We start from the raw sequence: 18,274 nt of genomic DNA, 5'->3' as shown, positions 1-18,274 counted from the left end.
TACTGTGAAATTCGAATCACTTGCAAGTGAACTAGGTGTAAAAGTGCCCTAAATGTACATCAAAATTAAGCAAATTATTTTTCTATGCTCTCCCATTCTATTCAGTTTCTATAGATTTAGATTTGCTTTAAATTAGATTTTAGAAATATAACCTAGTTGCGTACACACACACACACACACTCTGGAGTTCCCATAATTAGTCATTAAATCAGGCACTTGGGTTGGCAACCTGTGGTTTTATTATTTTACCATTAAAAATATATTTTTATATTTTATGATAGCATGATGACAGAGATGACGGGATTGACTATTGGGCCAAAAGAGGAAGGGGACGTGGCACCTTTCAGCGTGGCAGAGGGCGGTTCAATTTCAAAAAGTCTAGCAGCAGTCCCAAGTGGACACATGATAAGTATCAGTGTGAGGGAAATGTGGAAGAAGATGAAGAGGAAGTAGAAAACAATGAAGAACGGAAGGACAAACGCAAAGACGAGAAGGTAGAGAGTGTAATGGGGCAGAATAGGAATGTGATGTAACAGGTCCTTAACACCCTTTATGCACTGCAACAGTTGCCCAAGTTGTATCTAAAATATAATTCTGTTTGGTTTGTAATTATTGTATGATATTTTGTTTGTGCATTTTATTTATTTTTTCATGAAGGACGGTGTGGTCTGTGATTTTTAGTTTAGTGCTGTTTGAACAGTGACTAGTCCTATCTTGGGTACAGTGCTGTCATACCTCCGATAAAAATAATTAGTTGTTACTTATTTCCTTTTTTCTTTTTTTGTTAAATATAATAGAATATGCACTAACTTGGTCAATTGCAGTGCACTTGAAAATGTAGTCCTTAATGTACTAAATTGAGTGTTAGCTAATACAGTACTATCTGCAGATCATCCCCAACTCCGTACTAATTGCAATGAAAAACACAGGGAACACAGTTCGGGATCAGCTGATCCTCAAATATCGTACAGACCACAGGGTCAAACTGATCATTTATACTTGGTGTATAGGAAATGGCAGTATGGGCTGGGGCAGTAGAGTAAGAGGAGTACTGCATATTTCAACTGTCGTTTTAAATCTCTTGTGTTAAATTTTTCTTCATTCTGTATTTTGTGTATAATTGTACATCCACAATAGGCATATTTTAGAGTAGGCAACGTTTTCAAATAGCACTGAAGCGAGTGAGATATAGGTGTCAGTTTGATTTCTGTAACACTCAATGCGAAGATTGCGAAGAGTCCTCTATGAGGCAGACAATGCGAACAGCTCCTATGAGGCAGACAACTGATACATTTGTTGCAACTGTGAACATCTGAAAACCCAACCTGCAGACTCAGGACTGCAGACTATCATTAGTAATGTCCTCCATACTAACCCGTTCGTACACTACTATTTGTTCATTGTAATTGACCACATAGGTCTAGGTAGATGAGAGTCAAGTCGACATTAAATGTAAATGTAATATTTTCAGTGTAAACCCAGTGTGTGTGTTGAGGTTTCCAGTTAAGCAGAATTGTGTTTCTAATCCATCTTTCTAGATTTCAGTCTTCCAAGAGACTAAGGCTGATATACTTGCAGGAAAACGATTTTATACGAGAAAAGTCTGTTTTTATTATTATTATTATTATTATTATTATTATTATTATTATTATTATTATTATTTATTTCTTAGCAGACGCCCTTATCCAGGGCGACTTACAATCGTTAGCAAATACATTTCAAGTGTTACAATACAAGTAATACAATAAGAGCAAGAAATACAATAACTTTTATACTTTCATTAACACACGATGCAGTGAATTTGAGGCTTCAGACAGCAGTGATGTGGGCAAAAGTTCTGAGTTCTACCTGTTCCATTTTTTTCCCCAGACCTAGCTTGTAGTGTAGGTCTAGGTGTAGAATTACAATATTGAGTTTCAAAGTCAAATTGATTTTTTTTTTTTTTCGCATGGCCCTAGGGCTCTTCTGTACAAAGAGTAAATATTTTATTGATTTTTGTATTGTAGAATGTCTGATTCTTCACTTCTGTTTATTCAAGTAATATTAGTAAAAGTAATATTACTTTATGAAAATGTGTGTATGGCCACTTGTTTATTGCAAAGACACGACAATGGCACAGAATTAAAAAAAACTTCTGTTTGTCAAAGTACACACAAGATTTTTTTTTTCTTTTTGAACTGTTGGCATCCTTTGTTTTATAGTTAGTTCACTAATGAAAAGTAAGGCCTTCAAAACCCATTCTTACATCAGGGTTATGTATAAAGGCTTTAATACTACCTAGAACCGCCACGTGGGTCATTTTGACCCAGACATTTTTAAACTGCTTCGTTATGAAAATGAAAGACATACAACTCAAAAGTTTTATTCATAAACATCATATCTAACATTTGCATAGCAGAAACACTGTTTAAATGGAAAATTAAACACAAAAGGCTTTATTTTCAAAATGAGCACATAAACAGCACAACTACAAACAGTGAAAAAATATAATACATGTTTCAAGAGAGGTGTAAACGGGTAAATATATCACACACTTGAACAAGTTATTGTATTTCTTGCTCTTATTGTATTACTTGTATTGTAACACTTGAAATGTATTTGTTTACGATTGTAAGTCGCCCTGGATAAGGGCGTCTGCTAAGAAATAAATCATAATAATAATAATAACACTATGTAACACAATTTTTGTTCCTGGGTAGTAAGTGTTATTTCCTAATTACTTATGCCTCAAAAGTATAGAAAATGGCTATTATTCCCCACAAACTCTGCTTTTGTGACCAGGAAAGTGATATTTTGAAATTTACCTATTTCCAATGAGAAAACGGGCGAATTTATGTCTTTTTGTTCACATAAAGTCAGAAAAAAACAACATATGAATCCAGATTAACATGTATTTATACTAAAGTAATACAAAAATGACTACAAAAGATTTAGAAGTGAGTAGTTTTTCGAGATTTACCATTATACTGTAAATCACTTTCACGAATCAGCCCCCAAATGTAGTCTCCCATCATGTTCTCGTTATACTGTCCTTGGTAGCAGCGTTCAAAGTCCAGTATATCCTGGTGGAAGCGCTCGCCTTGCTCCTCCGAGTATGCTCCCATGTTCTCCTTGAATTTATCAAGATGAGCATCAAGGATATGGACTTTGAGGGACATCCTACAGCCCATTGTGCCGTAGTTCTTCACCAGAGTCTCAACCAACTCCACATAGTTTTCGGCCTTGTGATTGTCCAGGAAGCCCCGAACCACTGCGACCAAAGCTGTTCCAAGCCGCTTTCTCCTTACTAGTGAGCTTCTTGGGGAATTCATTGCACGCCAGGATCTTCTTTATCTGTGGTCCGACGAAGACACCGGCTTTGACCTTTGCCTCAGACAGCTTAGGGGTAGTCTTGAAGGTACTTGAAGGCTGCCGACTCCTTATCTAGAGCTCTGACAAATTGTTTCATAAGGCCCAATTTGATGTGCAGTGGTGGCATCAGCACCTTCCAGGGGTCCCAGCCGTACTCATCATACTTCAAGGCGTCCAGCAAGGTCTTGATGCTGTTGTAATCCTCTTTGAGGTGCACCGAGTGAGCCAGGGGAAGAGACGGGTACTTGTTACCATTATGGAGCAGCACGGCTTTGAGGCTCCTGGATGAGCTGTCATTGAAGGACAGTATAACGAGAACATGATGGGATACTACATTTGGGGGCTGATTCGTGAAAGTGATTTACATTATAATCGTAAATCTCGAAAAACTACTCGCTTCTAAATCTTTTGTAGTCATTTTTGTATTACTTTAGTATAAATACATGTTAATTTGGATATGTTGTTTTTTTCTGACTTTGTGAACGAAAAGACACAAATTCGCCTGTTTTCTCATTGGAAAGAGGTAAATTTCAAAATATCACTGTCCTGGTCACAAAAGCAAAGTTTGTGGGGAATAATAGCCATTTTCTATACTTTTGAGGCATAAGCAATTAGGAAATAACACTTACTACCCAGGAACCAAAAAAAAAAAAAAATAAATTGTTACACGGTGTAATAATATATGTACAGCGCATACAGGCTCTGTGCCTGCATCCAGGAGCTGTGTTGTAAACACAGACACAGTTACATTGAACACTATTGTGTCAACACGTGTAAACTGGTATATAGAAACCTGTAAAACCGAAATATTTTTTTTCTAAAAGCAATATAACATTTAAAAAAAAGTATTTATAAAATACGTTTCATATTAGGCACATACGTTGTTCTCCTACCTATCATTTTGGTTTGCCATATTCCAATCAAAATGAATACTTTCAAGACTAAATATTTCCTTCTGATATATTCCCAGTTGCATTTCTGGAACAAAACGAATGATTAATGTCTCCCAGGTGCGTTGAGAAATAAAGCATAGGCCTTCACTGAGTTGGCATCTTGGTGCATTGTACAAATCCACAATCATAGCAATCTCTGTCTCCTAGTCAGTCTACAAAGAAAGAAAGGCTTGAAATACAAAAAAAGAACGTGTGCTAGAGGAGGAGGGGCATGTCTTGTTTGCTGCATTTACAAAAAACAAAAAAATAGAATATCTTACGTTGTATTAAAAAAAAAAAAAACATGTATTGTAATGCATGGGTCAAATTGACCCACGTGGCGGTTCTAGGTAGTACTGTTTATAACTATCATTTTTGCGATTCTGGCTTTCAAACACTATCATGATACTTAATTCATATATTTGGGAAAGGTCAAAAACAGACATACACATACGATTTACAACAGAAGAGTAATTAACATTTTAAATCCAAATAATGGGTCAAATTGACCCGCATGGATATCCAAACATCAAAATTCCATGTTTGTCCCAGCACTAATATAAACTGCTGAAACTACTTAAGCAAAACTAAATATTTAACATTTTTCTTTCAGGAATAACTAGCTCCAGTGGAAGAAGGGAGTGTGAAGTCTCATGCTGTTTTAAGAATTGATCATCCCTTTTTTTATTATTAATGTGACTTGTTTAAATGAATGTTAGCATTTTAGTGAGATTTTATTTTTTTCAAAATTTTGGAATACATCAGTCTCTTTGTTAGCATACTAGGCTGAACCTTAATTGTATGTAACCAAAAGATTAAACAGTAGACACTAAATTTAGTTAAAGCTTTTGTGAAAAATGAACTTTTTAAATGCTATTTTAGCTTTTAAGTGGTTGCATTCAATGTTAAACGTTATCTGTTAAGTAAAACATTCTACAGTTACTGGTCTTGTTTATTGGTATGTGCTGTTAAAATGGTACATATTGTTAGTACAGGCATTGGAAATTTAAGATTTTAAATATATAATTAAACTGATGTCAAGGTTGTAAGTCTTGCATCTTTTACCTATGAGGTCAATGTAAGCATATCACTCAACTGTAAAACACTCAATACTAGTAAATTTAGAAATACTAAAGGAAACTTAAACTCAATGACAAACATTTCAACTGGAAGTCTTTTTCGTGTCTTTTGCAGTCATTGGGAAAAAAAGTGCTAGGTGAAATGTTAGTCATGGAATATATTGAGTTTCTTTTAGTATTTATCAATGCGAACCTCGATTTTAAACACCATGAAGGTAACTGATTTTGACGTGCCTGTGCATAAGCATGTTTTGAGATTCTGTGCCACATGCAATTTATGTAGTTACTAGTGTACATTTGTTAGGTATGCCTCCAAACAAGTAATTTTGTTCTACTGCACACGGGTGAACTATGAATAAAAAACTGAAATATAGGAGATGCAGCCTTGTATGCACTACCCAATGAACGGTTTACATTTCCTTCCCAAAAAAATTGGTTGTCACACCGACATTACCACTTGATGAAAGGCTAGATAGTTAAGCATCTGTTTTTTTGTTTGTTTTTTAAGCACAATCCAAATCTTGCCAGTGGGCTGCTAAAAAGTATGAAGGCAGCTCTACACCAGATGAGATGCCTTTTTTTTTTTTTTTCCATCGGGCGACATGACCATGCACATCTGATGAGACAGATAAAACTATTAAATTGCTATTGTCAAAACTATGATGTGGAAATTGAGTGTCTTATCTGAAGGTATTTCAACATATATAGCAATAAATCATGCATACCAGGTTTATCCAGTTCTTTTGAAATGGATTTCCATATATTATTTTTCTCTTTTGAAATGGATTTCCATATATTATTTTTACAATTGGGATGATCACTGGATAATTTTCAACGGCAAGTATTATTTTTTCCTCTGTCACTGGTACTGCTTCAACCTGGTGGAAGCTGTTCTCTCATTGCTCAATAGTTATTGTGCAAAGAAATTGTGAAGAAATAAGTATCTTTCACACCTGTGGTGTGAAAAATACTTATGAAAAGTATAGATTCTATGCATTTACTCTTAAGTAAAAGTAAACTACTGGTATTTTATGATATAAATGAAAAAACATATATCATTCATGTGCAACTAATGTTTGGATCCAGAAAAAAATGGGTGCTTCCCCAGACCTTAACATGTTTAGTGGTTCTAGTTATTAACCCAGTGTAGATTTCTAGTTCATAACTATCTAGAAGTACTATCTTCTCAATCTTTTAAAACCTTTTGACACAACAGAAAGGATCAAATAGAAGTTCAGCATGTTTTTTTTTTTTAATTATTTTGATTATACCATCTACTGAAATAACCTAAATAAATTACATTTTTACACTTACAAGAGTGGTAATCTGATAATAAACCCCCACAAAATAATAAAAATAGAAAACATTGAACAATAAACACATTTGAGAAAATACTCATCCCTCCCAAGCAAACAGGTTTGACAAGCATGCTGTTATAATTATTAGTAAACGTTCCTCAAAGAGGAATCCTGTTCTGCAAAGCAGTTGCTGTATTTTAGCAAACAGTATTGTAATGGCAAATAGCCATAAAAGACAGTTGGAATTATTCACATCAAATAATCCTTTTATCATGAAGGATTTTAATTGAGAAATGAAAACTACTTTGTTTGTTTATTTTCTCTGGACTTGTAGAACTTATGTGCTTCTTTGGAAGCATTTCTAACCAGAGCCTGGGGAAAATAAAAACAAGAAAGTTAAGATCATATTTCACCAATAAAATGTTTTAGTAAGGAAGCCTGCAGAAGCATTCAGCCAACTTCCACTGGCATCTTGTTTTTCTCTAGTTTGTGAAACTGCTTTGCCAACCTCTTTTTTCTGGACTCTCATCTTCAAGCAGATAATCTGGCAAATTGCAATTTCCCGGAACTTCTGTATTTGTAGTGCTAAATGGAATTAAAACCTACAAAACCAAAAATATGATAAAATGAAACACTTAAACAAAAAAAAGTTGGGTTTACATTTATCCTTTTTACCGCTTCTCCAGTTTCATTTTTTACAAGCTGTTGTGCCTTTAATACTTTAGTAGCTGCGATAGCTGATGCCAGTGAAGTGAAAAAAAAGAAGCATGAAAAGGTTTGTCAGAAACAACTTGCTTCAAATGCAAAAGCACAGATTTAATGAGTAGGTTTACTCAAGATGACAGATAGAGTAGACGCCCATACAAGAAGGTTAATTTGAGGAGGCAGGTGGTTTTCAGGTCAAGTTTATATAACATAACAACTATTGCTGCAGAAACTGTGAAAACAATACAAAAAAAGGTAAGAAACAACTATTAAGAGTAACATACAACCCTTGCCTCAGCTCTACATTAAAGTCATCAGAAAAAGCACAAACATGCACAACTTTTAAGTGACAAACACATCTCCATATACCAGTACTCTCAATAACAATATTACCAGCTTTCTAGAATGCAAAACTATAGTGTGACACCCATAACTTCATGTGCGTACATTATGTTCCAATCACCAGGGATATGAAACCCAAGCAGGTCATATATGGAAATGTTCTGCACATGGTATAAACTAATATACAGTGGTTTGCAGAAGTATTCACCCCTTACAAATAATGTCACATTTTGTTGAATTACGAATAATCTATGCACAGTTTTTCAAACAAACTTTTTTTATTCAAAGCAGTAGTGATTAAACTAAACACTTATATTAGGAGGAGGCTAAATGTCAGCAAAACTTACAAAGAAAATGTACAAAATAAAATGTACTGGTTGCATAAGTATTCAGCCCCTTAAGTCAGTACTTGGTAGAAGCACCTTTTTCAGCAATTACTGCTATGAGTATTTTTGGATAGTTCTCTACTAGCTTTGTACAGTAGGATGGTCAAATTTTTGCCCATTTGTCGTGGGAAAATTGCTCCAGTTTTGATAAGTTTGTTAGGGATCGTCAATGGACTGCAATCTTTTGATTGGATTCAAGTAAGGACTTTGGGCCACTCAAGAACATTAATTCTCTTGTTCAACCACTCCAGTGTGGCTCTGGCTTTGTGCTTTGGGTCATTGTCCTGCTGAAATGTGAATTTCCTCCCCAGTTTCAGAGTCTTGGCTGACTCAAACATGTTTTCCTCAAGGATTCGCCTGTACTTTGCACCATCCATTCTCCCCTCTATCCTGACAAGCTTCCCAGTCCCTGCTGAACAGAAGCATCCCCATAACATGATGCTGCCACCACCATGCTTGACAGTTGGGATGGTGTTGACTGGGTGATGTGCAGTGTTGGGCTTGCGCCAGATGTAACGCTTGGAATTTAGACCGAAAAGTTAAATTTTTGTCTCGTCTGACCACAAAACCTTTTTCCACATGTCTGCAGTATCATCTACATGCTTTTTCACAAACTCCATACTTGCTTTAAGATGAGGCTTTTTGAGTAATGGCTTCTTTCTAGCCACCCGTCCATACCGGCCAGCTTTGTGTAGGGACCGGCTTGTTGATGTGTGAACACTGACTCCCATCTCAGACAGAGAAACTTTGCAGATCTCTCAAAGTCATTGTTAGCTTCAGAGTGACATCCCAAACCAGTTTCCTGCTTGCCTGGCTGCTCGGTTTGGGAGGGCGACCTGATCTGGGTAGTGTCTGGGTGGTATGATGCATTTTCCACTTCTTAATGATGGACTTCACTGTGCTGAGTGGGATAATCTGCACCTTTGAAATTTTCTTGTACTCTTCTCCTGCTCTGTGCCTCTCTACCACTTTATCCCTGACTTGTTTTGAAAGCTCCTTGGTCTTCATGGTTGCTTTGTTGGATCACTATGTGAGTTGCAGCTTGAAAGTCTTTATATACCTGACTGAAATTATCTACCACTTTGAGTACACACAGGCTGAAACCATTTCACTAATTTCTCTGTAAATCTTACTTGTTTATATTCTATATGCATTTAACTTTATCAATGTGGAGTAGTTTGTGTAGATTCTACATGTAAAGTCTAATTTGAAAACGTTGTGGAGTTCGCTCAGGTGCCAACAAAATGTGAAAACTTTGACGGGGGGTGAATACTGTATATATATGTGTGTGTGTGTGTGTGTGTGTGTATATATATAAATATATATATATATATATATATATATATATATATATATATATATATATATATATATATACACACAAACACATACTAATAACAATAAGATAATAAATCAGACTGATAGAAAATGGTTGATTTAATTTATTACCTCTACTGCCAGATCAGAACAAATCCGCATAGTACATCTCTTAAGAGCCATTTGGAACGTGAAGCTGATTACTCCCTTAACTTTTAACAAAGCTTCTTCACAAATACCTTTATTATCCTACAAATTGGCAGAAAAACAAATCAGGCCTTAAAGCTAGTTTAATTTATTTATGTTATGCACACTTATAATATCAAAGGTTGCGAGTATAACATTGAAATCAGAAGAACAATCTTACTGCGTTGTCCAATCCTTGGATGTGAAGAGTGACAGATTTGGCCTTCTCTTTTGAACTGTTAATAAAAAGCTGTGATTTTGCTTTTCTTCTGGGAGCATCTGGAGTCCCAGCAGCTTTGTTGTTAACAGGTGAATTTAAAACTATACACATCCTTTGCTAACGCACAGATTTCTTAATTGATTTCACCACTACAAAACAAGCTAGTAAGTCAGCTACTGCATTCTCGTTAGTATTGAACAAATACTAGAGTATACAGCAAGTAAATTAGTCAAACACAGCAGGAACTTTTGTATTCGTTACAGCTCCTTTTTCTACTAACATGCTGGTGTAAGAAAATTAAACATGCTAACTAAAAATGTATGCAAGGTAGTTCCTTAGATTCCATGAGAAAAATGTTAACCCTGTCTAATGCCATTTTAACATCTAAATATCAAAGTTAAAAAGAAACTGTTCACACTGGGTCTGTTTAGAGGGTTTGCTGTGAAGTGAACAACAAAGTCTGCTTGGGAATCAAACCGTACAGAGTCCACCTAAGGACGTTTGCCAAACGCGAGTCTGGTTCGCTTGCTAAACCTCAAATTGAACAACTGCTGGACTCGGTCCTTTTGCACAAGTAAGCATTTTGTGCATAGTTTAGTTAATGTTCTGGGGAAAGAAGTAGAGCAAAAACAGCCTTCATTTTTTGTCCCGTTCGGAAACCGCAAATTGCTAAATCGCCGTTTTGCAATTGTATCTTTTTTTTTTTTCTTTTTAAAGTACAAAATTACATCGGTGTGCTCAGCAAGATAATAGCAGAGTAATTTATTAGGTTGTGTTAGTGTCACTCAAACAAAATAAACAATCTTATGGATTATTTGTTTAATCATTCTGATTATGTGTTTATCATGTTTAAATGGTAATACCAGTAGCTATTGCTGGGACGAACATGGATTTTCATGTTCGGATATTCGCTCATAATTTAAACATTCGTTCAGATATTCGTTCGTTTTTCAAAAAGTAATAAAAGCCATTATATTGCTGTGAACACAGGTAGACACAGCATAGCAGCAGGGGCAGGGGGCATGGCCGCGGCCCCTGTATGTGTGCCTTTATTTTACAGCAAGACCTTACAATATGTAACATGTTAAAATAGAAAAATATCCCTGGAGTAAAGAATAAGTTGTGTAGGACTTACTTTACCCCGGTGAATTAACTACAAAACAAAGGATGCCAAATAGCAGTTCAAGTTAGACGTTGTTTTGTTTATTCCTGAAATAATTAGTACATAATGTTGACACTGCATTTTATTTCTTTTTTTTTATTCCTTGCCATTGCTGTTTCTCCACAGTAAACAGTGGCCATAGACATGTTTTCATAAAGTAATAACATGAGGTTTACTTGTGCCTTTTTGTAGCTGAACATGCAAACGAAAACTGAAATTTAACTTTAAACACTTTAAAACAATCGTTGTATAGTGAAGGGGAAAAAAACTCACTGTTTTGGTTCTCGTTTATTACATTCCACATAACAGAGTCTCAACTAAAAATATAATATATACAATCTATATAAAAAGCACTACACAACATTTTTCTGATAGTTGGGTACTGTTTAAGGAAGGCATTTCAGAATGACATGCTTGTCTTTATGTCCCATGAGATTCTGGTTGCCTTCTGTTACCCAGAGCTTGCTGCACCGGCTGCTCTTGGCTGCGGTCTTTCTGATGTCACACGCAGCTTCTTGAGAAACGCTGTCTCCAAACCTTGCAGCGCAGCACAGTGAAGTGCTTGAAAATACAACAAAACATTCCCTAATAACACTTGCAATGCATTATGACTTCAAATTGATGACTTTAAGGCTATGACACTATCATTTATTGATTTTGTTTTATTTTACTTTATTTATTTGACCACTAATTGCCATGACAACACACTCATTTATTTATGTAGTACTTATTATAATGTAATAAAAAAAAAATTGAATTATTATTATTTTACATCTCACTAAATTGTGTGTCTGTGTGGAGAAATAGGAGGCACTTTTTTACACAGAATTGTGGGAGTCTCGAACCAACTACCCAGTAACATTGTTGAAGCTGACACCCTGGAATCCTTCAAGAAACAGCTTGGAGATTCTAGGAACAATAAACGAGCAAGATGGGCCGAATGGCCTCTATCATTTGTAACCTTTCTTATGTTCTTATGATAAGATGTCGTTCTCCTCCACTAACAAGGGGGCCGCAGTAGTTGCAGTGGTTATTTGCATTACGATTAGCAGACCACTTGTGATCTCTGCATCGTCTCTGTGGTTCACAGCTGTAGCCAGTCTCCTGCAGTAACTTTTCAAAGCTGTGCTGGGCTGTGCAGAATCAGCACAGATTTCTGTGGGTGGAGTTGAGTGATGTCACTCAGCAGCACTCGAAGAACGTGCATCTCCGTGATTCTGTGCAGAACTGTGGAAATCTGTGCTATAAGAACACAACCTCTGACTCGCTCTAAAGCAGCACAACACCTTTTTGTCCCAGATGGCTTTCCACAGAGATCACTATGAGTGTGCGCGCATAATCTGGTTTGTTTACTTTTTGCTGTCTAAAACTTTTAAATAGAGGCTCAAGAGCTGCTGCGTTGATCCCGTGTTTTATATATATACAGTGCTGTGCACAAGTCTTAGACATGTTGCACTGTTCTACTCTGATGCATTATAAGCATCAACTCAAAGTCTCCATCTATTTTTTCTACTGTTCTAACAACCTTGACTTGCATAAAGAAGAAAAACATTGAGTGAAATAGCTTGATTTTCAAGGTGTGGTATTAGAAACTTAATCAACAAGTACAGAGAAACATCATCTGTAATTGATAAACCCAGGACTGGAAGACCCAAAAAGCTGTCTAACAAGGATGAGTAATACTCAAAGATAATATCCTTAAGGAATAGAAAGAAGACAAGCGTTGAATTGACAACAGAACTGGCAGAAGGCACAGGTGTCGTCGTCCATCCATCAACAGTCCAAAGCACCTTTGACCATTGCTCCATAGTCCAATTTCTGTGTTCTTGTGCATATTTTAGCCTTTTAGTCGTGTTCCCCTTTCTTAATAGAGGTATTCTTACTGCAACACAGCCTTTAAGTCCTGATTTCAAGAGTGACCTTCGTAGTGTTGATGTGATGGACAACGACACCTGTGCCTTCTGCCAGTTCTGTTGTCAATTCAACACTTGTCTTCTTTCTATTCCTTCTATATGCAAGTCAAGGTTGTTATAATAGTAGAAAACACTAGTGATGGCAATGATAAACTGTTGAAGCTCATAATGCATCAGAGTAGAAAAATGCAACATGTCTAAGACTTTTGCACAAGCAATATATATATTCATCTCACATTATCACACAGAGCTCTTTTTCATTTGCCATTTTTTTAAAACTGTCGCGGAAATTCTGGTGAGACGGTAAATAAGTGCAAGGTATTTTTGTCATTTGTAGCGAATACGAACATCTGATTTTTGTATCCGAATACATGTCAAAAAATATTTGTTCAAATATTCGGATATTTGTTCATGCACTACTTTTTAATCTGTTTTACCTAAATGTAACATGTTTTGAGATGACAATATAAAAAAATAATAAGTTGTTATCATCTGCAATAAATACACCTGATGTTTAATTTGATTGTGTTATTATATCAGCTTCGGAGCTGGTTGGCATCAGTGAATTGGAGAAGATAAAGCATCCCAGTTTTTCACTCTGCAAATCTGGTAACCTTAATTACATGGACAGTGCAAGAAACTAAGCTCTGATATAAACTTGTTCAGACACCAAAGTCCAAGCCAAACAACTGGACAGAACTCACAAATATAGTAAAATATATTCAGTCTTTTCTCAAATTACTGCCTGCAGTAGGGGAACAGTGCAGTGTTGCGTAACTGAATACTGCACTACTCTCCTACTGCACGTCATTCAACAAATGTATGAATTAAATTAGCAAAGTGCTCCCCCCGTTCCCCTGCTTTCTTCTACAGCAAAAAAAAAACTGGAGCAATACTTCAGTAGCTGCCATCTTTCAAAATACTTTCAGGATATTGTAAACATACAGTTCACATAACATATAAAACAAACAGAGTGCACTTGCAAACTGCATTGTGAACACAAACAAACTCGACTAGCTCACAGCCTTTGTTCTCAAATACTTGTGAACAGCAAGCACATTGATACATTGTTTCAAACTAAACAAACCAGTGTGAATGCAACCTTATTGGATTTCGGACTATCGGATGCTTTTAAAACCCACGTATTTCTGTGTTCTTACAGTATACTTCTTGACACTACATCCTTTCCAGGAATATGACAATTTTAAAATTGTACATGACTACTTAATCAGAAGTTCGATACTTTGCCAGGTTTGCTGACTCTTATAATAACTTTCTCCAAGTTCACCATTATTCCAAGCTCATGCTTCATTATCTCTGTGTTTGAAGGGCATTCTGCTAGATACTGAAGAGCCTAGGTTAAAAACAGCAATGAACGCATATTTAAAAAAAAAAAAAAAAAGCATTTGACAATACATCAAACTGAATAAGCAGCAAATTAGCTCTTTTAAAACAATAATTTCAGTCTGGTGAATAAAACCACACAAATAAAATAATATTTGTTCAGCATTGAATGGGGTCCGTCCATAATCATGCACTTAGTTATCAATACGATTAACGATAGCTGTGAACAGCAAAAGTGGACAATGCAGATTTGTTGACTGTGCAGCCATTTTTCATAGATGTACGATTTAATTATTGCCCAGTCAGTCCATAGTGGATTTTGGCAATTTACTACAATCTTAAATAATTTAGCTTTATACACCTAGACCTTTGTTTGCCACTACACCACACTGAGTCAAACAACTATTGACGTGCTGCAGAAGCTTATACATTAAGTTAATATAGGATTTGTGTATAATTCCTATTTATTGGCTTAACCTTATGGCATCAAATATGAAAGGTAAATACCAAATATAGCACATTCACTACCTGCAAGGTATAGAACAGAACTTGTGAATCTTAATGGTCCAAGAACAAAACCAAACCAGGAAGGCACCCTTGATCCTGTACAAAAGCTTCTCAATTCCGGGGTTCTGAACCCAAGTCTCTCAGCTGGGTCACGAAAGACAATGCATCCATCATCTTGAAGCCTGTCTGTAAAAACGTACTGTAAGAAAAAACAAATATAAGTCAATATATATATATATATATATATATATATATATATATATATATATATATATATATATATAGATAAAAGGGTTGTACAGAATACAAAAGGCTAACAACCACATGAAAATAAAAAACATACAGGTATTTGTAGGGAGATTGAGAATACAGTATACTTAAATGTTTTTTTTTTTTTTTTGCTGTTTTTTTTTTGTATACAATATAATTCCGTTGTGAAATCAGTTGTGCAGAAATGGTCAGCACTACAAAGGTAAGCAATGTATGAAAAACCTGATGGTACAACCGCCTTTCAATCCAGTAGCATTAGACATCCTCAGAGAACACTCATTTTGACTGGTGTCTCTCGGCATGTTGCTGTGAATATATATATATATATATATATATATATATATATATATATATATATATATATATATATGCTGTGTATTACAGTTGCGTGAGTCTAAAACACAAAAGCAAAACGACTCTCCCAGGCCGCAAAATAAATAAATAAATAAATAAATAAATAAATAAATAAAATACAAAAATGAAATCAATCTATTGCTGTTATTTGTCTCCTGTCTATGCCCTATATATCCCACAGTCAGAATGAAAATGTAAACATAAAACACAGATCGCATAGGAACTAATTAAAATGAGCATTCCAGCAAAACACTCTTCCCGTTATTAATCATTCAGTAAACACAACAGAAGTCTTGTTTAAACGTGCTCACTAAACAAAACAAACAAACAAAAAATCGCAACGAGTGTATGACTTAAATTAATATGCTGAAGCTTTATTGACTGCTCACAAAACAGGGCAAAATGCAGCTACCAGAAAACCTAACGAAACACTTAAGTATACAGTCGATTTTTAAAATACAGTAAAACAAATATATATTATGATAATAATCTAGTGACCCCGTTCAAAACGCGTTACTGTCGGTATCGATCCATCTGTCACCCATATTTTTGTGAATGGATCCTTACGTAATTTTATGGCTGTCTCATGATAACCATTCTCAGATACTTACTTTCTAATATAGAGTATTATGAATCTCTGTTTCAATTTACCACGCTCCCGCAAGTCTAGTTCCGAAAGCAAATACAAATATTCGTACGTCGCGCTGTGATTGGTTGATACCCTTCCCACTTTTGAAGTTCTGATCTCTAATTGGTCACTTTTTCCTCATAAAGTTACAGTATCCAATCAGGACAATGGTTATTGAGGCGGCGTTTTTTGAGTCTGACTTGATTCTGCCTGAACGTTCCAAAAGAAGTGAGTGTGTCTTGAGTACTGTACTTGTTTTTAGTAAATACATGTATTTATGTTAGGCATTATTACAGTATATAAATACATAAGAAAATGATAACATATATTTTAATAAAAGCTGTAAAATGTTTTTATTACGAAAAATGTTGGTCTGTATACTAAGGGTTAATATTTTGCGAAAGTGTACGTTGTAAATTACACTGACACGGAGAACAATACTGAGTAGCTAGAATCGGCAAAGCCATTTAACACTCAGTGCTGTGCTAAAGCAGATCCTGTTTATTTTATTTGACTATTCATTTGTGGTTTCTCAGTAACTGTCTTTCACGGATTTAAGTTGACAGTTGTTTCTGTCGTCAAGAAGTTTATAGGGCACGTAATCGAGGATTTAATATCATCACTTCAAACTACTGTATTCCTGTTTGTTTATATATATATATATATATATATATAGAGAGAGAGAGAGAGAGAGAGAGAGAGAGAGAGAGAGAGAGAGAGAGAGAGAGAGAGTTAACGTTTCAAACGAGTGCATTTTTATTATTTTATTTTGCCAGTATAGGCTAAAATATTAACAAATGCTTATTCACAAAAGGCTCCTTTATTTTCCTCAACTAATAGAGCGTTATTAACGTTTCAAAGCATTGTTTGCTTTTGTGCATTATCTTGACGTAAAGTAATTGTAGTTGAATCCTATTATTATTATTATTATTATTATTATTATTATTATTATTATTATTATTATTATTATTATTATTATTATTATATGTTTTATTTTATGGTATAAAGCTTAATATTTGGCACCCCTGTCTTTCAAGGGTTACCATTAAATGAGAAAGTACTTCAACTTATTTTGTATTTGGTGGTTTTAGGGTTAATTTGTTGTGTCAATGTAATTACGTTTTGGGGTAACCCCAACTACTTCTACTTTGGTATCCAATTGCAATAATACTCTGTGTACCCTAGCTTGCTAACTGACAAACGAAAAATTGGAAACCTTTTTGAAAGTGTTTTGTTTATAATTAATAAAGATACCGCATTGTCACTGCAGTTTTGGCCGTGTATTTAAGTATGTTTGTGTACTGTTTCCTGGTTCTGACGTCACCATCCACACCACACCCCTCACATCATGACAATGAAGTTATTAATCACTATATGAGGTAGCGTGTTGTACAGTGTAAAGGGATTATATATTATTTTGCATGTTCATAACTATAGATTACCAACAGGCAGTTGTATTGCTTAACACTTTACCCATACCATGCTGGTTAAGAGATAACAACTATTATAGGTGTTTTTTTATTTATTTGTTTTTATTCCTTCGCTATTCTGTGTGCATTGTACTTGGGCAACAACAACAAGAAAAAGTAAATCGTTTAAAAATACTGTTTAATTTTTTTTTTATATAGTGCTCTGAAATATTATCTACTTAGGTTTATTTAATGCTTAAACAGGTCCGTTAAATCCTAATTTTATTCCATAACCTACCCGCGAAAAAATATGTGAAATCTTTACTATATAAGTAGACCCCTACCTATAAATAACAGTAACATGTTTAGTTTGGGACTCGCTGTCTGTAGCTTGGTGTTGTTTACATTATCGTCGGCATGTTAAGTGTTTGGAAGCTGAAATTACGTTTTTAAAACACCCTTTTCTTATACCAATACCATTTTAATAGCAAAACATTCACTGGCGGCTCTGATAAACCGGAAGGCGATCCTTCACGTATTTAAATCCATTGATAGAAAGTCCCCCAGCTTTCTTGGAAAAATCTGCGTTTCCCTTGTTTTTCTTTTGTATTTGTTATGCTCTCATTAACATCTATAGTAGATTCGGCGTCCGTCAGTTCTGGCAGATTCTACTGTATTTGCTGAAGTGTTTTTCTCCCACTGATAATTTAAAAAATTAATAAATAAATGTAGCCACCTAGCTAATAATTTAATCCCGAGGGCTACCGTGAAACATACTGTCTTTAAATTGGGATTAGTGAAGAACGTTTGTGTACATGAGTAAATTATTGTAGGTAGTAATTCATAGTTATTTAATCACTCACAGGCTGTA

At 35.1% G+C, this 18,274-nt stretch overlaps 2 protein-coding genes and 1 long non-coding RNA gene across 4 annotated transcripts in view; 2 read left to right on the top strand and 1 right to left on the bottom strand.

Annotated features, from left to right (window-relative positions):
* Positions 1-6,020, top strand: part of LOC117403038 (bcl-2-associated transcription factor 1-like) — a 20,591-nt gene extending 14,571 nt beyond the window's left edge. For both annotated transcript variants that reach the window (XM_034004883.3, XM_034004882.3), the window contains 2 exons: positions 282-494; positions 4,897-6,020. In XM_034004883.3, the coding sequence (XP_033860774.3) occupies positions 282-494; positions 4,897-4,902 (219 nt within the window). In that variant the 3' untranslated portion in view covers positions 4,903-6,020. The remainder of the gene's footprint in view (positions 1-281; positions 495-4,896) is intronic.
* LOC131737128 (uncharacterized) overlaps positions 1-16,006 on the bottom strand; it is a 21,101-nt gene extending 5,095 nt beyond the window's left edge. The window contains exons 1-2 of the long non-coding RNA XR_009328703.1: positions 15,978-16,006; positions 14,764-14,941 (exon numbers count right to left, since the gene is read on the bottom strand). This is a non-coding gene — a long non-coding RNA (uncharacterized LOC131737128). The remainder of the gene's footprint in view (positions 1-14,763; positions 14,942-15,977) is intronic.
* LOC117403327 (mitochondrial fission regulator 2-like) overlaps positions 15,534-18,274 on the top strand; it is a 16,952-nt gene continuing 14,211 nt past the window's right edge. Inside the window, exon 1 of the mRNA XM_034005395.3 lies at positions 15,534-16,222. The gene's annotated coding sequence lies outside the window, so the exon portion shown is untranslated. The remainder of the gene's footprint in view (positions 16,223-18,274) is intronic.

The sequence above is a fragment of the Acipenser ruthenus genome, chromosome 5 (genome assembly GCF_902713425.1).
Source record: "Acipenser ruthenus chromosome 5, fAciRut3.2 maternal haplotype, whole genome shotgun sequence".
Classification (NCBI taxonomy): Eukaryota; Metazoa; Chordata; class Actinopteri; order Acipenseriformes; family Acipenseridae; genus Acipenser; species Acipenser ruthenus.
Note: the sequence above shows the minus strand (reverse complement) of the source record. Positions and strands in the feature narration are given on the sequence as shown.